The sequence below is a fragment of the Apteryx rowi genome, unplaced genomic scaffold (assembly GCF_003343035.1).
Source record: "Apteryx rowi isolate R43461 unplaced genomic scaffold, aptRow1 scaffold_66, whole genome shotgun sequence".
Taxonomy (NCBI): Eukaryota; Metazoa; Chordata; class Aves; order Apterygiformes; family Apterygidae; genus Apteryx; species Apteryx rowi.
This window is the reverse complement of record NW_020450938.1, coordinates 1,748,981-1,771,070: the sequence shown is the minus strand read 5'-3', so window position 1 is coordinate 1,771,070 and position 22,090 is coordinate 1,748,981. Positions and strand designations below refer to the sequence as shown.

The following is a 22,090-nucleotide window of genomic DNA, read 5'->3' as shown; positions in this document are numbered from 1 at the left end:
TCATAGTAGAGTCTTTCAGCATAATTTCAAATTAAGTGATACAAAAGGATGAGTGGCTCAGAATTATCAGCTGCAGTTTACAGGGAGAATTTGGAAAGGATGAGTCACTCCAGATTCTGTTTTTAAAAAGTCATTGCCCAAATCTTTAAAATGATTTAAAAAAAAATTTAAAATCTTTAAAATACCTACTACATATTATTTTCTTTTACCTTTAAATAAGTTATTTGCCTAAAATAAATCATGACCATTCATAATGCTACACAAATACCCATTAACACAATCTCTGTGAAGCCATCACCTCCTCAAAAGCTGGTATACTGCAGCAGCTTTTTTCTTCCCTAAAGAAAGGCCTGTCCACCTCATTTAGTGCCAGCATGTTTTAAAATCCATTAGTACTGCAGTAGTTTGGAACTCTTTTTTAACTTCAAGCCATTTGCCCATTTTTGTTATTCTACCAATGCAGAACTAGTGGCCGGGGTGAACTCCTGAGAAGCTTCTGGTCTTTTTTTTCCTTTTTTTTTTTTTAACTGAGGCTACAGTTTGTATGTGATGTGGAAGGAAGTTACAATACCATGGATGATGGTGAGTTGATTGAGTTGCATGCTTTGGTCTGTGAGAATTGGACAGCAACATAAGAATTGGATTATAATGTTGGCTTTGGTTTCCCCCCAAAATTACAGTGTAAAAATAGTGCTATTTTGCAGTTCCAAAAAGCTGACATGTTGGTATCTGTTATACAATTTTGCCACTAAATGTGAAAGTATTCAGACTGCTTTCAAGATACTAAAAATATAATAATAATATATTTGATTCAGAGCTACATACAAGACAATTGTCTGGCAGCTTAGTACTCCAGGAAAGACCACCCAATTATCTGTGTTGAAACAGATAACAGAACTAGGATGGGGAACAGAGGTTCAAGTCTAAGACCAGCTTGCAAAGAAAGCTCATTTAAGTAGCCAAATGTGTTTGGTAAAGTTATAAGTTGAAACGTCATGTGGAAGACACAGGTTTTCTCATGAAGTCCCAGTGGGATATTGAAGAATTGGGAAAATACTTTTAGTTCTTTACATAATGTTCACCTTTCAGTGCCATACAGTAAAGCTTTAGGTAGTATTACTACTGCCAAGTTTTGGCCTTCGAAGCCTTACTACAAGACCCCAAGCCATAGCTGGCATGAATGCACTCACGTCCACTTGCCTGGGCAGCCTCTTAGGACTCCCACAACAACTGGACATCGAGGCTTTGTCCATCTCCTAACACTAGCCCTAGACCTCGGCTTTGTCCTTGGCCTCAGCATTTGAAGCCTTAGCCCAAAACCCTCAGCTATAATATCAGTAAGCTGATATTATGGCAGAGAAATCTTGTAACTTACGCTTTCCTTTGGCAGCCCCTTTGCAGCCCTGTGCCAGCTGCACCTCTGAGCTTTGTCCTTTCATCTTGGTTGAGACTTAGCCCAAGACCTCAAGATGTGGCCCATGTGAACTCTCTCTCACAGAAGAAAGCTTTTTGTAGCCTATGCCTCTGTCAGCAGCACCCTTGTAGCCCTATACCAGGCTCTGTCTCTTTCCTGTCCCAAATTCTAACCTTAGGCCTTTGCCACTGAATCCTTAGCCCAAGTCTCTCAGCCATAGCAAACATGAACCACCTCTCAGGGTAGAAATCTTTTTGCAGCCTACTCCATCCTTTGGGCAACCCCTTTGCAGCCCCACACCCACTGCAGCACTGCAGAGTTTCCCAACTCTGTCCCTAAGCCTTGACTTTGGATGAGCCTTAGCTGTGGCCCGTGTGAACTAGCACTCAGAGGAGAAACCTTTCTGCAGCCTACCTCAGCCTGAGGCAGCCCGGCACCCTGCGGAGCTTTAGGCTTTGCCTCTCTCCTGCCTCTGACCCCCATCCTTACCCAGTTCGTCCTTTGAAGCCTTATCCTCAGTGGCTCTAGATGATCAGAAAGGTACCTGCAGGGGTTCAATGAGTATTTACGGCATGCTCTTTAAGTATTCTGATAAACATCTGGGGGTGGGTCGTGTGTCCCTCCCCGCCGCTGCCGGGGGAGCGGTGGGTCTCACAGCTGCTGGCCACCGCCCTAACAGTCGAGGGCGGCGCGCGGGCAGGGCCCGCGGCGCTCCCCGGTTATCACCCCCGTCCAGCCAATCGGAGCGGTCGCGAGCGGGGAAGGCAGCCCTGTCGCCATGGCAACCGGGGAGACGCCCCTGCTCTATCGGTCATTGGTCAGTTTAAATCCCTCGCGGGCCTGGGGGAGGGGAAGGCGAGGCCCGGGTCTCGCTCGGTGCGGCAGCAGGGCCGGTGGGATGCGGCCGCAGAGCGGGCTCGACCTGGGCTCCGTGTGGGCGCAGCGCGCCCGGCAGCTGGAACAGAGACTGCGGGTGAGCCCCGCGCCGCGCCGCGGCGGCGGGAGGGGCGGCGGGGGTCAAGCTGTAGATGTGCAGAGGGGCCCGGCCCGCTCCCACGGCGACGGCGCGGCGGCGGAAGGGGAGGCCGGGCCGCCTGGGTCCGAGGGGCGGGGCCGAGGGCAGGGGCGGGGCCGGGGGCGGGGCGGGCGCTGGGGAGGTGCCCGCGGCCGCGCCCCGGGCAGGCGTCAGCGCGCTGCAGGGCCGCCCGCCGAGCGCGGCGTGGCAAGCTGGTGCCGGAGGCGCCGCTCGGGCACCTGCGGTTCCCAATCGAGGGGCCGCTCCAGCTTCTCCTCGCATCCGGGGAAGCGCAGGCAGCCCGGCTGTTCGCACCCGTCTTGGCCGCTCGTACAAATCCCGTCTTGTTCCAAAATTCGGAATGTTTTACGTCTCTGTAGGCTTTCAAGCCTGAATGATACGTGGCGTTGAGTAGTTACAGCAAACACCCAGCCGAAAAAAGGTGTGCGTTTAACTGTCTTGGGATTCCTGGTCCGGTTGCAAGGGGTCTCTTACAGCATGCCAGTGACACCTCCCCTTGTCTGCCGCTTTCTTTTAAAAGTAAATTTTTAGGCTTAAAATTGAGGAGAGAATCCTAAATATGACAACCTAGGGGAATTTGCCAAGCAGTCTGGTGTGGTGGAGAGGATGGTCCCTTTGCGGCTGGGTTATAAATCAGGATTCACAGTTGTGAACATCCTTGCCAGCCCTGTGGATAGATGGAAGGGTCCCAGCTATTTTAGCAGACAGTACTAGTATGGAAAACATATCTCACACTTATGCCATTGAAAATCTCTAACAGTGCAGCCTAGGAAATGGGAAACTTATGTGACTGATTACTTATAAATAAATAAAACAGCACTTCTCTAAGTATCAGTGGTCTGGAGACATCAAGATACAACTTGGAAGCAAAAACAGTAAAAAATTTTGTACATATGTATTTCCACACAAGCAGACAAAATGAGAGAAAATATAAGTAATAAGGAATATTCAAAATCTATCCTAATTTTTAAATAGTTGTAGCCAAATAGTATTGTGCTGTGAAGATTGGGGGTAGATAGTCCTTTGATTTAGGAAGGTTGAGAAACACTGGTATTTAATAATGAAAGTTATTGTAATGAAATAACACTGGTAGTTTAGCTATATTTATTTCATTTTTACTTTTTTTTTCCCTTTAGGCTAAAGAAGAAAGAATAGTTGTACTGGAAACTGAAAATGCCCTTCTTCATTTAAAACTTGCAGAGGTATCTATCATTTGTTTTTTTTCAAAAACAGTTCATGTGAAGACACAGAAAAAAGATACTGAAATCTACTTTTCTATTTTCAGATTCTGTACTATTTTCCTGTTGGGGAAATCTAGGAAAGGATTAAGGCTCAATCTTTCTTTCTTTCTTTCTTTTTTTAAACCTAAATGGCACTCATAACAACAGATAGCATGCCAGTATTTTAAATTTATGAAAGTGAACTGAGGGGATGACTCTATAATCACTGCATATGGAATTACCTGATTTCAGCTTGCAGGAAAAATGTGTGTCTAAAATGCAAGGGCAGATTTTGAAGGAATACCTTGTAGGCATAAACAGGGTTATGCTTTAAAAAGGACTGTTCATAGAATGCCGGAGCCATATTTTATTATGAGTAGGCTGACTAAAGATGCCCTGGTGTATATCTTATTAGCACTTGTGTTACCTCTTTCTAGGAAAAGCTGTATATTGCAGAAGTCAGTTATAGAGCACACAGCCACAACCAGATGCCCTCATTTCCCTATATCCTTCTACAGAAGTATATGTTGTTTCTAGACCATTATTGAAACAGGGAGCAGCCCATGAAAATGTTTGGTGTCTTCAAAGGCAGGACTTTAGAGATTTAGAGAATTTTGAATATTTATCTGTAATGCTAGACCGGAGCTGGTTGTGAGTATTGGTTGTAACAGAGACTGTTGGCCAAGGGATTCTAATACACGCTGGATCATTAAATGGTTGGGTGACCTCAGGAAAGCCACTTACCCTCTCTGTGGCTCTGTTAACACTTGCAGATAAAAGTGGGTTTAACATAGCTTTTCAAAGCGTGATTGGAAGCCAGATGGTACATCTGAAATGGGTTTTGCTAGGTATACAAAAGAATACTGTAACTTATTTTGAGAAAATGCTTCTATTATTTCTGTTCTGCTTTATCATATTTACCAAGAACCTTAAGTATCTGATCTGGCCTTTTACTTTCACAAACACAAGAACATTAGAACTAATGAAGCCTTATATTATCTGCATTGTCAGGAGTCTGTAGTGTAAGTCCATGCTTTTATAAGCATAATATATGTATAATATACACCATAGAATCTGCACAAAGTACCTACTCTCAATATATGAAAACATTAATGTGGTATTCTTTTGCATACCTAGCAAAACTCAGTTCAGAAATACCATCTAGCTTGCAATTCAGCTTCAAAAACCATTAAAGCCACTGCATGTTGGACACCTTTCTACTACCCACCTGCCTACTCCCACAGCGTTTGTAGAGCTTGGAACTCTAGTTTATGCTTGTGTGAAGACCATTCAAGAGCTCCGTGTATCTACAGTGGGATATCTTAGATGTGCATAATAGACAAGATTCACTTCAAAGCCAGGCAATTTGAATCTCTGTCCATATAGCCCAGCCCTCCAGTCATAGATGAGATGTGTAGCTGCTGGAAAAAAAATATGGCATTGTTTTGGTTTATTGCAAAGTGTGCTGGAAGACTGAGCACCTACAGAAATATGAGGTGCATGCCAGTGTTACCACCATCAGTCAGAAACAGTGGCAAAGGGTTAGTGGAAATACTTCGCAATTAAGTGTGCACTGATGTTTCTACTCTGTCAGTTATTTAAATACACTTAAAAGACTTTAGTTTCTACTGGGTTGATTTGCCCCAGCAGTCTGAGAATATGAACAAAACTGACATGAAGGAGTTTTAAGTTAAGAGTCCCCATTTAAAAGGATACTGATTTTAATTAGATGAGTTTAAGGTTGTGCCATGTTGCACCACATCTCCCACTTTTTCACTAGTTAGGCTGGTGAAAAAGTTACTGCCATCAGCTATCCATCATTGTCTGCTGTTTAGTGTTTACTGACCCTTCAGATCTGCTGGTGGAGCTGCCTGAATGATTTTGAGTTGCAACAAGTTCAATCAAAGTGAGCTGGGTGAATAGAGGTTCATACTTAACTTGTAATGGCTAATTGGATTCATTTTGGCTGAAATGAGTTAGGAAGCTTTGAAGACAGACTTATGAGGATGGTCATTAATAAGGTTTTGCAATGTAAATGTTTTTCTGTAGCTTGTACCAGTCTAATAAAAATGTTATCTCATGCTATAGACCTTTCCTTGCTTTATAGCCTTAAGACAGTCATGAATAAACAGCACTACCACTGTTTTCTACAACCTGGTTCATTATTATCCTGGTAGTGTTTTGTAAGGGTTGTAACTGAACATAAAAATAAAATTCTTTCTCTGTAGACTGCAAACTTGTCTTTGTCTATTTGGAAACATGTTTGAAGCAGACAGGTATTAAAAGATGTTAGCTCTTTACCTGAATCATCTTCAGTATCTCATGTTATTCAAACTCCTTTCTTTTAATTAAAGTGTTTGTCTACCTTCATGCCCCTTGCTTTTGTCTGTGGCTCTTCAGGTCTTGATCCTGCAGCCTTCCATACGTACAGCCAAAAGTCTGCCAGAATGGATCTGATGGCAGAACTGAGATTTCAATTTGGAGAATGCTATTTAAGTGGTTCAGTTTCACTTCTGTTTATAATAAAGCTAACTATAAAGAGTTTTACAGTCAGTTTTCTGCTTCTCATGCATGAGCAAAAATTTACAAATTCTGGGCTGCAAGCAATTCTGATGAATGCTAAATCTACAATTATTTTAATGGATAAAACCTAAAATCCAAGGGAGCATTTCCAATAAAGATAAATCTGATAGTGAAAGTGAAGTTGACTGCAAAGAAAAAGTAGAATTGACCAGCCTGTTCTTATTGTCCATTTTAGGAAAAATGGGGTTAGAGGAACTTATGCAGACTGTAGAGAATATATTAGATGTTAAAAGTACATTCAGTTTTAACTAGCTTAAACTTATTTAATATCAGGGCTCGAGTACTGCAATTGGTTATATATATGCTCAACTTTTCACATGTGATTAGAGCCATTAATTTTGGTGTACTACTTGTACGCATCTTGTCAAGCATTTTTGTAAATACTGCGTCTGAGTATCATGAGTCTTGAAAATCCCCAGAGTAAAAGAGTGCATGAACAGGATATAGAAGCTGTCTCAATTTTTGGCACCTGTAAAACATAYGATATTTCACACAAACTTTTTATGCAGCTTTCATCTGATGTATTTCTTGCATTTTGCAATGCCTTACATGAGCTTTGAGGTGTGTCTATCAAGCCAAAATTGTTAACAAAATTGTTCTAAGGTATGGAGGAATAAAAAATGGTTCTGATTAGAAGTCTACTCCACTTGCATCTTAGCTGCATTTTTAGTACTTTTCAAAGCAGAGGTTAAGTCTCCCAAAAAGGAAGAGTCCATCTCTCTGCTTTCCATGCTATTTAGCCTTCTGAACTGTATGGTAATTTGCTTATAGTGATTTTGTGAGTACAGTAGACATATACCACTTTAGCACAAAGTGAAAATTAAAATAAGATTTATGATATCTTGCAGCAAAGCTGCAGGGTAATCCTGTGGCATAATAAAAAGTGAAAACTCATTGGACACATAATGCTTTTTCTTCTCCTTGTTGGCAGCTATTACAGTTTTGACATGTAAGTACTTTTTATATTAGTTGCTAAGATGTTACATAGTTGTGCAGGACTTCCTGTTGCAGTTGTGAATAGAGGAGGCATACTTGGTGAAGATGAAAAAGCTGCATGAAAAAGTTAGTTTAGGTAAGTGAAACACTTTTTTTTAATTCTAAGAACTCCAGAACATTGTGGTGGTGTTCTTGCAGATGTCAACTGTAGTTAAACTGCAATTGATTCTTTGTTTACTTTTTACCTATCACTCTATCACTATCAGATGATTGGAATTAAATCAAACTCCATTATGTGGATAGTGTTAGCTTTTTTATATCCTTGTACTCTTGTATTGCTCTGTTAATATAAACAATTGGGAACTGCAGTCACAGAATTTATGGACTGAATAACCTGGGAAATAAGCCTGTGCTAGAGACAAATGCATTCCAAAAATAGGGAAGGAAGCTATCCATACTGGTTAAGCAATGACAGATGTCAATAGATTGCAGGAAAGAAGTGAAGAAGCTGCAGCTGATTTTAAGTGCCAGGATTGGCGCTTAAATCATCATCTATAAATCATCAAAATACAGTTTTTAATACAGTACAGTGCAGAATTTCAGTAGTAGTCTACAGAGATTTCCCTTTTGTGTTCTTGCCTCTAAATGTTCAAAATTGCACTATTTCTATTTTCTGTTTGATTTCAACATCTCAAAAATTTGGCCATAAATATTATTTTTGAATGATAGATTGTTGTATATTATTAGAAAGGATTATTCTCCACCTCCTTTAAAAATTGCTTTGGTTGCTTTGATCCCTGAAGGCCCAACTGACTGTTTCATTACTGCAGTTTTGCACCATTGCAACGCTACTGAATGCAGCGGAGTCAGTGTTGGCAGGATCTGAGAGCAAAGAAACAGCAAGTCAGGGGCTGTGTATTACCAGCTCCTGCAAGATTCTAGCAATTAACCTGTGCTCCCCCCCGAGACCATGCTGCATATCAGAGACCCTTCTGGACTAAATACAGATACTCCAAACCACCTACTAAACCACCCCTTTACAATAAGAGAAGACACAGCTGTAACCATTTAGATCCTCAAGAATAAGTATGGGGTTTTAGGTACTGCAAAAGCATTTCAGTATTCCGTTGTTGAGGTTTACAACCCTACAGAAGTAGAATATTGTGATGTTACCCAGTTACCTTGAGATGGTCCTTCACATGAATCATAAAAAGGTAAAAGCAAAGAAATTATGTATCTACAAAATCACATGTTATCAGATGATTCAGTTACAAATATTTACAGGGACAAAGGTGACAGAGCAGAAAAAGAAACACGTTTAGTCTATGTACTCTGAATTAACAGAAAGGAACCTCTTAAATTTGTATTTGGCCAACATGCCATAAATGGTTATCTGCTGCATTGCCTAATCTGCACCCTTAGGTGCTGGACCCAGGAAGAATACTAGCTTCTGTAATCACTCTTTATTGGGGAAATACTTAAGAGTTCACTCCAGTTGGAAGGTCCTCTCTCATCACCTGCATTCTGTTGATCCTTAAATTACCCAGCAGGCAGTTTTTGTTCTGAGTTTCTGAGTTATTAACTTCCCTCATGTTTTTGGAGAATGAAATAGTGCCTTTCTCAGAAAGAGTGCAGGTATCTCCTGTGCTTGACAAAACCTTTAGGGGTGGATACTTTTTCTCACCTGGGCTTTGGTTTCACAAGAATCCTAGGTGCTGCTTGTCCCCACAGTATGTGATCCTCATTTGTGCTAGCAAGTTTGTGATGCCACACTGTGAAAAGGAACAAGGAACAACTGAACTTTAAAATACCTATTTGGATGGTTTACTTATAAGCTGGGCCAGTTTCCTTGATCTGGTTCTCAGAATAGCCCCAAAAGCAGTTGTACTGTCACAAAAAAAAGGTGCAGCAGTGTGGGGGTGGGAAGGAGTAGCCAAAAGCAGCAACATCCTAAGTCAGTGTTTGTGCCAGAGTCTTGTGAAACTGCAGCCTGTGCACAGGTTTTCCAACAGTGAACTTTTAATATTTCATATAAATTGCCAAGCATTCTTTATAGAAATATGTAAATAAATAGTCAGGCCATACTACTACATGCTACTCACTTTGACCAAGCCTGCACAGGATGGTAACAAGCCATGCTGATATAACAAGAAGCTTGGGGTGTTTGACCCGCTCTATCCCATCTCAGAGGGGCACTGTAACATTCAGCCTGCAGTGAGTGCAAAGTCTGCAGGGTACACATCAGCATCTGATCTAGTCACTCTAGGTTAATGAGAGAGGCAGGTATTTCTAAAGTGCAACTCATAAAGAAGACATCTACAGCAGGTCTGTTCCAAATATAGCGTTTCATGTGGTAGGAGATAACATTCATTTTTTTAGATGTCGATTTTCTAACCATGGCTACTAGGAATCTCTAATATTAGAATAAAATACACTTAGAGTTTTGAGTCTTCAATGTGATGTTTTTAGGTTTTGGGTTTTTTTTAACAGTATCAAGAGTTGGCTGGAAGAAGCACTAATGAAGTTTTGCAGCTCTACTCTGCTCACAGACAGCAGCAGACCTTGCAGAGAAGCTCTGTTGTAACACAGCTTCACAGAGCAATACAGGTAAAAACATTTAGTAATAAGCTAGCCATAGTCTATGCTCTAAACATGTATGTGTTTATCAAATATAGTAAAAAACAAGAAAACAATCAGATATGAACCTGATCTATGGCTTACTGCATTCAGAGCATTGCTTGCAGTGAAGTGTAGCAATGCCTCAGTTAGCTTAAAATTTGTAGCAGTTTTGCAGCAGTAGACTGCAAAGTCTGTTGACGTCACTGGGAGTTCATCCATATTGGGAGCACTCAGAAGCAAGATTTTTTTGCTGTATGCTCAGTCAGGCAGTCTTAATTTTGCACTAAAGATACTGGAAATTTTCCCCAGTAGTATTAAAATAATATTTTCCTTTGCTGAAGTACTTGCTCCTTAAGTTACTCCATAGAATAGTGAGTTCCTTTCAAGGACACTTACAAATGTCAGTTTTTCTCAGGGCAGTTTCGAAAGCCTCCATCTAATAACCAAGAAATAACTCAGGAAAGGACTCTAATTTTAAATAGGCAAAAGGATTTAGTGTAATTACAGTGGTGGTTCTCAGTAGATCTTGCAGTGATATTTTACGTTTTAGGTTAGCTAAAATGGCAGACTTGCTTGTGACACAGTAGCAGTGGATTGAGATGGCTTACTATCAGAGATAAATGTATGCTAGAAGAGTTGAAAGCTCTCCAGATAAATCTAAATTAATGGTAATCCTATACCTGTAATTAAAAAAAAAATTGATTTCTTTCAATCTTGAAGATTGAGTTCTGCAGCTTTTGAGACTGACAGCTACAGTGATTACCTCCCTTTTGTTTAGTTTATTGTTTTATCATTAAAACTTGTCAATTAATTCAAGGTCATTATCACAATTGGAACAATTTAAGTCTCACAGAATAATTGTGACACTTTTCACCACACTGACTAATGAATCATCACGGTGTGCTGTGAGATAAGATACTGTTAAGCTCCTTTTACAGGTGGCTTTAAGTGCCTGTTCCAAGACCTTGAAGTCAGAAAGCCTACTAATCCTAAAATTAGGGCAATTTTATTTTTACTTTATTTGAACTTTTAAGTGAATGTAAGATGCTCTGGATATAAATATTTAAAGGTCACACAATATATGTTGTACTGAGTTACAATAATAATATAAATACTTTTCTGAACAATAAAGGTTTCTGAGCTTCTCAAAATACATTTGTTTTCATAGGAATGCATAGAGCTGGCTTATTTAAGAAATGACTTATGGTGAACCTTAGCAAACACCTGCTGAACACAGTGTAGAAAATGAGTGCAGTAAGGGATATATGGATCATTATTTATTCATTGCTAATTCTGTATTTATTTTATAAGTGGAAAGAACATTCACAGTTACTTTTGTTTGATGAAATAAGAAAGATACTTTGTTACACCTGAGACTTTAATAGCCCAAGAATGTGCAGTAAGATGGTAAGGATCCTTAAGTCTTGCTGAAGTCTTTAGGAGATGAAATTGCTGAGTATCTTGCAGGATCCTTCTCAAAATATACTGAAAGATGCACTCCTGATGACTTCCTTTCATCAAGTAGAGTGTTCTTCTTGACTGGGATATCTCACCATAATTATTTGCATTGCAGTTATTTTGATTCTTCCTCAGCTGCTGTTTTTATGTCTTTATAACATGTTTTTTGTTTTTTTTTTCTTTTTGCTGATAAGAGGCTTAAGCAAGACCTGAAGAGCCTCCATTCATTTGCCCTTGAGCTTTCAAAAGACCTTCAGCATCAATGCAAGACTTATCTTTACCAAGTTTTGACAACGGTCCAAAGGATAGAGCTGCAAAATGAAGCAATGCAAAGTAAGGCTCATTGCACTTACATTTCAAACATGTAACATCAACAATGTCACTGTTAAATGTTAGTAACATTGAAAGGTTGGGTTTGGTTCTGAGACACAAGTCACTGAAATGGTAGCACTTTTCTTCGTTTGACCTTAGATTGTCATAGAGCCCTCAGGAAACGTTACAAAGAATACAAATAACCCTTCATTTTCACAGGGCTGTGAGGCTGATAAATGGTTCAGATTTAGTTTCTGTGCTGATAGCAGCTGCTACTAGGCTGCTGGGTTGGCTCAGCTGTAACATTTTAAATCTGAATTCTCAGCCTTGTTATCTTGATGGTTTTAGAATAGCTGAATAAGGAGAGTGTTGCTTTTGCTGAATTCTTTTTACTTTTGACTGTACCAGAAAAGGACTCAAGAGATTTCAGAGACTTCTCAAAATAATGTCTGAAAATTAGGACAGACTATATTTTTAATTATTTTTCTGTGTATTTAAGGAGAACATTTTACTTCTAAATTAAAAACCGATGCACATGCTAGAGTGAAGATAATAACACCATAAGGATTGCAGTTTCAATGTTCAGGTCCTTGTTCATGTGTACATATAAAGCACACCCTGCAATGCATTGGTGCTCTCTGCCCCTGTAACTGAGGCCAAGGTGCCTTGGTCCTATGTCTGGACCTGTTGGTATGGATCTTTGCACCCACTTCCAGTGTCCTTGATTCTGTTGCAGCTCCTGCGAGGCCTGAGAAGAACATGCCATATATCTGATTGTGATATGAGGGTTTACATTGTTTGAACTGTAGCAGCCTGGTGAACTAACCATAAATTCATGAGTTTATACTCCAAGTCCCTGTATGATGCACATTCTGATATCCATGTGTTGCTGTATAAAAAAATGTTTTTCTCCTGTTTTTATTTTTGTTTGAAATAATTAATTTTGGGGCTGATTTGATTTCAATGGGACTACTCATGTCAGGAGCTACAAGCAGTATGCTCAGTCACAGGTATTTGCAGAACTTTTCTCTGTATGTTATGTAGTAAGTCATGGTTAAAATGATTAATTGTAATAGATTAGATCACTCTGTTATCCATGTAGAGAAAACGCTTAAACAAGTTGTCTTTGAGTCTGGAAAAAAACAAAGTAGAAAAGTAAACCTAGGTAAAGGTGAATGTTCCCCTTATTGAAACAGGGGGCTAAAGGGACAGATAGGAGGTTGGATTTGGCACATGAGCAGATGTGGGGTAAATAAATAATAAATATTCCTTATAAGGCCTTGCAAATTCCTATTGTCTGTTCTGGCCTTGCACTTCATGGTACATTGTTTTATGAAATCATAACCAGGAGGAGCTTCCTCACCTATATGAAAATAGTGTGTTGGTGCTTAGGTGAATGTCTTATGTTCCTGAGCTGGACATTTTTCCGGCCTCTCCCAAACACTTCAGATGGAGTTTCTATTTTAAGATTAAATATTATATTCAGAATTGCCATCCTGAAATTACATATAATTTTTTCTAAGCAGAAAGCCCAAAATATGTATTCTAGAGACAACATATGTTATCCGTTTAATCCTAAAATAGAAACYGAAGATAAGCAAGAGAATTATAGAAGAAACATTCAAAAAGGTGAATCTTGAAGCTCTAGTAGTCATGCAGCAAGCTATAAAACTTTTGTGTAATAATTGAGTACTCCCTTGCTTAGAAATATTGAATCATTGTCTGAAAATCAGGCAACTGCCATCTTTCCCAGTGAAACAGTAACAGAAATCAGTAATTCGTATAGGAGAAAAGCACCCAGCATTCTGTTGTTGTAGGCCTATTTCCCTCATAAACAAAGCTGCTGTCAGTTTAGCAAAAAATGTTGGCCGCCTGACTGCAAATGATACTACTGAGGCAGGTGCAACAATTAAGCAGATTTTTGGAAGTGTAGGGAGGTTCTGAAAATTTAAGATGACTTCTTAGCTTGCTTCACCATGCAGGTATTATCAGAAAGAGAAAATAACAGCATCTGTGCATGCAGAATAGATTCAAAGAGGGGAAACCACTGTTCTCACTGCTTGGCAAGGTGGCAGGTACTAACAAGCAAAATCTGTCCTTGTGAATATGTGACAGAGGTGTTGCTGCAGGTTATTAACATATTTTGTGAAAGCTGCTGGAGCTCAATGGCTTGTGCATCCTTTGTGGTTCAAAGACATTTTCTCTCCGGGTTGGTGAAGAAGGAAAAATGGGTAAAGAGTTTATCTCCCACTTTGCCTGTATGCTGACATCTAGGTGCTGTGCCTCTAAGCCCTTCCTCCTGCAGAAAGCTGAGCTCTGCACTGCGCTGATAACTTATATTTGTGGAATGTGAATACCACCTCTTCCCCACAGCTGGACAGTGGAGTCCCACCAGCTCAGCTGCCTTTGGAAAGCCTCTCCTTCTTAGAATTGAGTGGGGGAAGAGGAGAGGGGCCTTGGACCCAGATTTTTTATATCTTGAAAATGTTCCTCCTACAATGAAAAACAAAATAGGAAGACCTATAAAAACTTAAGTCAGAGATTTAGGAAGCTAAATGCCCAATGAATCTGTGCATGTAACATAAATATTGCAACAGCCCAAAGAACAATGCTACAGGTGTCGCAGGATATAAAACACAGCTTCAGAAGAATTCAAAAGGATTTTGCAATTAAGTCTATTGCATCATAGCTGCTTATCCTAGGAGGCAAGGTTGGAGTGACCTCCTTTTTAAACTAGAATCTAGTCTGGAAGAAGCACTAAAAACCCCAGGGACCTATGGGGACAGCTRCACATCCATATCTTCTGGTGGCTGTGCTAGGTTATGCTGCTCCTGTTGATGGTGTCGCTGGCACTGGCCTTTCAGTTATGCTGATACAACTGTGTGACCACACACAAAACAGATTAGGGAACTGATCCAGGACAAAAGTTACTCAGCAAGAAGGGTTGCTTTTAGCCCAGATCAGTTCCCTGATCCATTTACAGTGTGACCGCACAAGCAGTTGTGCCAGCCCAGCTGTAAGGGCTGGAGTTGCATTGAAAGGAGGGAATGAAGATCTCCATAACCAGGACTGTCAACTCAAGGAACATTACAAGCCTGAACATGTTTGCAAGCTATCACTCTTTTCACTCTTCCACTAATATGGACCTGATTATTAACTAAGATCCCAGCTGTGCTCAGTGCTGTTTAAACAGAAAAATAGAAAAAAAAGAGCATTCCCAGTTCCCAGAAAGCTTCTGTGTAAGTAGATGAGACAGGCAAAGCATGGGTAAAAGGGATAAATGTCCATAACAGCTGCATGCATGTTATGACTACTACTCTTGAATAATGAAGAGCAGTGGGTTACTAGTATTTTAAAACAGATGTACCCAGTGGCTGCCCCTTGATTATCAATGAAAATATTATAACTTCTGAGTAGTTTGTAGCTGAAGCCAAGCAGAAATCTTGGAAAATGGTAAAAAAATGTTTAGGTTTAAAACTAAATAGTTCCACATTCAGAAAAATTAAAAGTTCAGAAGTAATTTATGTATTAAGAAATTTGCTCTGTGGAGCTTCTGTTCAAGAAGCTTATCTGTGCTGCACATGAAGCTTTACAGAAGATGAGAGGTTAAAACTGATGGTTCACTCTTACAAATATGAAAATAGCATCTAATAGGTGCAACAACTTGACTCATTTTCTACAGATCGCAGTCCTTCACCTGCCTGCTCCAAAACCCTTGTGTCAAATTAGGAAGCCCCAAGGTTGTTTTCTGCTTTCAGGGTCACCTTCACCATAAAAGGGCTAGTTAGAAACTTTTTTGAGTAATGAAAGCATAAGTTAACTGAAACAAAAGCTATAATGTCCAGTAGGCTTCTAAGAGTCATCATGCAGAGATCACTTAAATATTGAAACAAACGAATATTTTCTTTTCCCTTTCAAGATTGAAAGAATGAAGGAGCACCTACTGCTTAACTTTACTGTTTATCCAAGAAACTCCACAAATTGAAAGTTTGTGTGTACACAAGTTTCTAAATTGCTAACATAATTTTTATGAAGATTACTTAACCAATCAATGGATTAAAATCTCATTTTTTAAAAAGTATTATATGATTAAGGGCCAGTGAATATCAGAGTCACTTTTGACAATTTATTGTAGTATTTACTTGCATGTGATTCTCCAATCCAAGACAAACTAGTGTTATTCCACATGCTGAATGCAAGAAAGGGGTTTTTCTTGGTGAAGCTCTTAGACTTTGACTCTTCAGCTATTGGCATCATTTTTCCCTGGATGCATAAACTGTGGAGAAACATTATGAGCTGGAGGTGAACAGCTTGAGTATTGCAAAAATAAGATCTGAGAAATCCCCAGTGCCAACAAAGGTCCTCTGAAGTTCTCTAAATTTTAGTCTACATCAGAGAGCATAAATGATATGTGTGATGTGCTGAGACCCTAAAAGTCCATTCCTTTCTTTGTAAGATAGCACATACTCAGCCTGGTGACCAGCTTGCTAACTCAGCTCTCAAATCATGATTCTGGCTGATTGCTCCTCTACATCTCAAACAGGTCACTAATTGCTGGAGAGATTGATTTCTCACAGGGTTTCCTAAAAGCTTGCTTTTTACACAGGTTTACAGTTACTTCATAAGCCTTCTGGACTGTATTTTTGTTTTAGGCCTGCTCAGCGTTAATGTAATTGGGCTGAAATAAAATCATTTTGTGAGGTTGGAAAGCTTTTATAATGTCCCCTATTGCTCTCAATTTGTATGGAGACTCTCTAGGGTCCAAAAGATCAGTTGTGTTTTACGAAATCTTAGCCGTGAAGTGAATGTAGCTATCATAAAGGACAATCTTATAGCTGTTTACAGGATTAGTAGTACTGTAAATGAGGCTGAGGATAAATGATAAGCTAACATCTTGTAACTTAAGCTGGCATGAATCTAATAATCTGCAAACATGGCACGATTTAGCCCCATCCAGAAGCAGTTTGCTTCAGGTTTCGGTTTTAGGCTTCACTGCCAGCTAATGCTGGTCTAACTAAGCTGACACATTTAAGCTACCTTTGAATATCTTGTCTTTTTGATCATTTTTCAAGACTGCACATGTATACATGTGGTAACTATCTGCAACTTTGCATAGCCATTTCATAGTAAGAAGTAAGATGGGGTTTTTCAGAGGTGACTAGTAAATCACAAACTGACTGTCTTAACTTAGGTGTGGTAGAAGTTAAAGAAGTTTATGCTTATATTTCAGGAGGTGCTATTGGTAAACCCATTCTGTAAAGTCATAGAATTTAGTTCTTTGAAATGACTTTCTTCTTCCAGTGTTCCAGATAAAAGCTTTTGATCTTGAGCAGTCCCTACAAGAGGTAACGGAGAGATACGAGAAGGAAAAGCATAAGAGGAGAGCTCTACATAACAGTTTAGTTGTAAGTATCTTTAATGACAGAACATTTTGTATTTTCTTGTAATTATGCCTATAATTTCCTCACCAGTAAAGGCAATGGATATACTTTTCACAAATATATCACCTGCCCAGCTATTTATATACAATGCATTTCTTTGCTGAGGTACTTCTGTCTTACAATAAGCCCCAGCTCATTCATTTTACACAAACATCTTCCAAATGCACTCCTGGGGCACATTGCCCTAAAGAGTATGATCCATTTTGAAAAGTGAGCAAAACTGAGTTTCCTAATCCTCTTCTCTAAAATTGCAACCCCTGGGAAACATCATTTCTCATTTAGCAATTTCCCCACAATGTGAAATTCAAGGTATATAAATTCAAGTTCGATTGTTGCTGCATGGAGCAAAATGTTGCCCTGAAATTGTTCTGGAATTTTTAAAATGATTGACTTGAAATTGCAAAATTTTCTTCTTTTATTTTTCCAAATATATCTAGCTATATCCTTCTCATTTATTAGTGATGGTCCATTTGGGATTCATTTTTTATTTTTACACTGTTAACTTCACTCTTCCCCCCCACTACAAATTACTAGTTTTGGGTTGCCTGACTCATGACCTCTAAAAGGGACCTGATTTTTAGAAACACAAGCCATCTTCAAACAAAATTCTTTTAAGTTTTTCCATCTAGAAAAATGAAAATCTTTGTTACAAAATACTTACCTTCCAAATTCTTCCTTGTGTGCCTTGCAATTTACTGAAAGGATATTCCCCAAGGCAATGTGGAGTTAATGACAGTGTTCACTAGTCATCACAGACAAGCTGTTTTCATTAATATAAGGCAAGAAGTGAACACCAGCAAAAGGGAAAGAAAAACACCAGGTTAGATAAACTAAAGTCTGAAACAGTCTACAGAGAAAAATCACTTACTGGCTTTTTAGTCATATATGAATACATGAGGGAGAGAAAAAGGAAAAGAATGTTTTATGTTCCACATCTTCCTCAGGTCTGGTGTTTGCGGAGAAATGTAGTGTTTCAACTTGTTGCCTGCCAAGTTAATATAGGTGTCTGAAGAAGCTCAAGTAAAGAAGAAGGAGACTGAAGAGGGAAAATGGCTCAGATTGAAAGCCTTTTTTTTTTGCCATCTAGACTGGGGAGGGCCACACCATTCCATGACTCTGAAGAGTTTACACTTTCTCAGTTAAAGTTAGGAGAGGACAAATGATACTGATGTTTGTTTTTTTTTCTCCATGGAAAGTCTAAAGCTCTGATGTTGCAAACACTTGTCTGTTTTCTTAAATATATTTATGCCTGCAGAACTTATTCTGGTGTATTTGTCCTCTCCAGGACTTTGTATTAAATGCATGTTAATATTCTAATCCTAGGAATTAAGAGGAAATATCAGAGTCCACTGCAGGATCCGACCATTACTACCTTTTGATACTGCTGCTGGACATACAATACCACAAGATAGGTAATTTATTTTGGCTGTGTTATAATCTTAGCTGATTCATAGTTAATATATGGAGAAAAGAATAGCTTGTGTGTGAGAATAATTGAATTGAGAATAATTGTGTTCTTGATTTTTCTGTTTTTATGTGTAGGAAGACTATGATGGTATCATAACAAATAATTGCTATTTCCTTTTCTTTCTCCTGTTAAGTTGGCTTTAGCCAATCTCATCTCCTTGTCTAAAGGTCTGTCTACCTGAATAGAAAGCCACAGCAGTTCAACAACCCAGGATTATCCCTGGCTTGACAGAAGTAACACAGCTGCTGTCAATTTAAAGTGTATTCACTATCCTGTACAAATTCTGGGATACAGTAATTTAATAACATCTGTCGGAAGTTACGTGTAGAGAGAGACTTTCAGCATTACAGTTGTTTTGTAATGCTATAGAGAGATTTGCTGTCAGCACAAACACTTGTAATTCTATCTATTTTAGTATTTGGCTCTGCATCTCTAATTCGTAATACACTTACCATAACTGAAGTGTCAACACATCCCAAGGTTTAAAAGGAAAAGAGGGATTAGATGCAAGTATGTGCCATAACAAGCTGAATTCTCCATAGATGAAAAACATGAAAGAAGGTAGAGATTGACACATACACAAACAGAGAAAGCAGGGAAAAACTAGGTGGGTGTCTAGAAAACAGTAACATTATGTTTTGCCCTATCAGAAAATAACTAATTTGTGACTTTATTTTACTTTCCCTGGATGATATTTCTAAAAGAATACATACAGTGTTTTAAAAGTCTATACACTTATGGCAAATCTTTAAAAAAWATATATTTATTTTAATTAAAACAAAACAAAAAATGACAGACAAGAAATTTCAAGGAGCCTGGAGGGGCATCTTGCATTATCCTGCTCTTAGTACACCTGTGAAGGAACAAACTCTGTTTTTGTTGCTGTCTGGAGTAGTGCAATTGGCTGCTGAATCAAAGGGTAATACATGATGGACTGTGACAAACATGCAATTGTTAAGCCTAACTTTTCTTAATATACCAAAAGGAAATTTAAATAAAACTTAGTTGTAAAACTAAGGACTGAGTCTGAAAACGCTTACGCACATGAATGCATTTATACACCTCAGCAGTCCCAGTCATTGTTTAGACTAGTAATGGATGCAAAATTACTTCTGACTGTGTTTGCAGAATCAAAGCCAAATATATAAAAAGACAGTTTTTTTCAGTTCAACATGCAATTGTGAAAGCCTCTTGTTACAAGCTTTCCAGTGGTGATCTAAAAAAAACATTGCATGTGAACTAGTCTGAATTGGGCTTGTTCTAAATTTGCTTTTTTTAAGTAGATTATTTTGCTTGGTTGCACGTTAATTTGGTTTTTAATCACAAATAACTGTGGTGTTAGCCTGTACATGGATACAATAGAAATGAAAATTCTGAAAGTCACTCTTCAGACAGATTGTAGTTCACAGACATTTTGAGCATTGACTTTCCTGACTTAAATAAAACATTTATGGCTTGAGAAGTATCTTTCCCCCTATTATCAAAAAAACTTTATTTCCTTACAGGCAAAGAAACTTTTCTGAAAAAGTGGCATATGCAGCTGATGATGTGAGTATATTTAATAGTGAAATTCAGGAGCACATTCACAGATAGTAGGAAAGAGAGACAAAAAGGACATGTGAACAATAGGTTCATAAGAAAATTAGGTAGAATTTCTCAGTAGGTACCCAGCTCTGATCAACCATGGATGCATTAGCAGGTGATTTGTGCTATTTTCATCCTGGCTCTTTGTAGTAATAATAGCTTGGTGCTTCTGCTGATAAAGTCATCCATGAACTGGAGCTTGTGTGTTTGCAGTAGTCAAACTGATGCAGACATCCTGCAGTCCCTTTGAGCCATTTCTATTTACTGTAACCATTTCTAAAATTATGTCAGGCTTTTTCATTTTTGTTATTATAACACAACTAATGGATTAAGAGAGAAATATGATATCTCATGAAATACCACAACAGCCTACGCAGTATTGCAGTCAAGCATGTTAAAGGATCCTGGCTTAGATCCATCAGAGGAAGGAGAATGAACACTGAGATTGCAAATCCAGATGACATTCCAGCATTAATTGAGGCCATTACCAAGACATAAAATTTAAAAAGGCACAATAGTGTGAGCTGAGGTTAAAGTATTAACTCAGATTTTACCTTTAATTTTCTTAGCTGTCATAGTTCTTAGTCAGTTGCTCACTGTTACTTACATAGTAAGTAGCCAAATTCTCTTCTATAGTATAGTGCTTAAGATGTAGCTGAAGTGACCTAAGATATCTTATGCATTTAAATCTTCTAAATTATAGTTTCATTAGGCAGTTCTCTGTTGCACAGAGTGGATGCTCCTTAATGCAATTGGGAAACTAATGGAGCACATGAAGAGTCAGTTAGCTAGAGTAAATATGCCATGAGATAAAAAACAGGAATCTGTAATGGTATAATATTCTGGATGTCATGATCCATTTATTGCACTACACAATGCAGTGACCATTTCTCACCTGTTAAATTTTGTTGTATGAAACAGGCAAAATTAGATAATTAGGTTTTGGATTATTTCCTATAGCAATCTGATGTATTACAGTCTATATTTTTACAGGCAAAACAGTGTTTGCTTGCTTATATCAGTGTATGAGTTTGAATTTGTATGAGTTGGTAAGCTTCAAGATGCTAACCTGTTCTTGTGTTTAAAAGTCCTTATGAAATATTTCAGGAAAATAAGCATACGCATGGATTTGATTGTAAAATGAAATTTGTAAGATACTATCTTCCTATTTTTGGAAAAGACAGTATTGACCTCAAATGTTTGATTGGTTTGCTTTGAAATTTATTTAGTTAAAATGCTTCCAAGTTCTGATCAAACACCTTAAAGTTTGCATTTGTTTCTTAGTAAGAATTTTTCTTTATAGAAAATGGCTATTTTTGTTTAAAGTATGTGGGAGGATAAAGTATGGCTGATTTTTTACAAAAAGCAGTCAACTTAGACCGATCTAACAAAAGTAAAAGAAAACAATGTCTATGCCTGATTCTTTTAACAATTGTAGATGTTACGCTTGTAGCTAGGATAAGTATGCAGTTTTCAGATAAAATTATGTTTTTTGATTTGTTATTGAGGCTTTAGTTTCAACCCAGTCAAAGCTCACATTCCTTAAAATGAGTTAGCCCTTTTCCAAAAAAGTATTTATAATTTAAAGGAAATTTTAGATCAAGGTAAAGGGAAACTGCCTGTTTGTGATAGAGGTACTGAGTTCTGTTATTTAAATCATGGCTGTTTTTCCAGATTCCTCCCTGAACTTACTGGAAAATATTTTATAAAACTGTGCATGTAACATGGTCATTTTAGAGCCAATGTGCATTACAAAGTAGAGCTGCATTAGAGAACCACAGTCACAGTGCATTTGATTCTTCTTCACTCCCCTCCAGCATACGCGTAGGAAACTATGGTTTGATCTGATGGACAGGCTTCAGCTTAACATTGTACCTGGACTGTGCTAGAGCTCTGGTAATATTCTGCCTCATCTAGGCTACAGTTTGTCATGTTTTAACTAGAATAGGGAAAAACAACTGTCTCATAGTGAAATACCTTAACAGAATTTGCAGTATGATGAAGCTCTGCTTCCCTTCT

At 38.6% G+C, this 22,090-nt stretch overlaps 1 protein-coding gene across 1 annotated transcript in view; it reads left to right on the top strand.

Annotated features, from left to right (window-relative positions):
* The first annotated feature begins 2,312 nt into the window (after nucleotides 1–2,312).
* The window catches only part of KIF25 (kinesin family member 25), a 46,807-nt gene continuing 27,029 nt past the window's right edge, over nucleotides 2,313–22,090 (top strand). Inside the window, exons 1-7 of the mRNA XM_026085096.1 lie at nucleotides 2,313–2,387; nucleotides 3,596–3,652; nucleotides 9,680–9,796; nucleotides 11,461–11,599; nucleotides 16,880–16,983; nucleotides 18,343–18,431; nucleotides 19,993–20,035. Coding sequence (XP_025940881.1) covers nucleotides 2,313–2,387; nucleotides 3,596–3,652; nucleotides 9,680–9,796; nucleotides 11,461–11,599; nucleotides 16,880–16,983; nucleotides 18,343–18,431; nucleotides 19,993–20,035 — 624 coding nt within the window. The remainder of the gene's footprint in view (nucleotides 2,388–3,595; nucleotides 3,653–9,679; nucleotides 9,797–11,460; nucleotides 11,600–16,879; nucleotides 16,984–18,342; nucleotides 18,432–19,992; nucleotides 20,036–22,090) is intronic.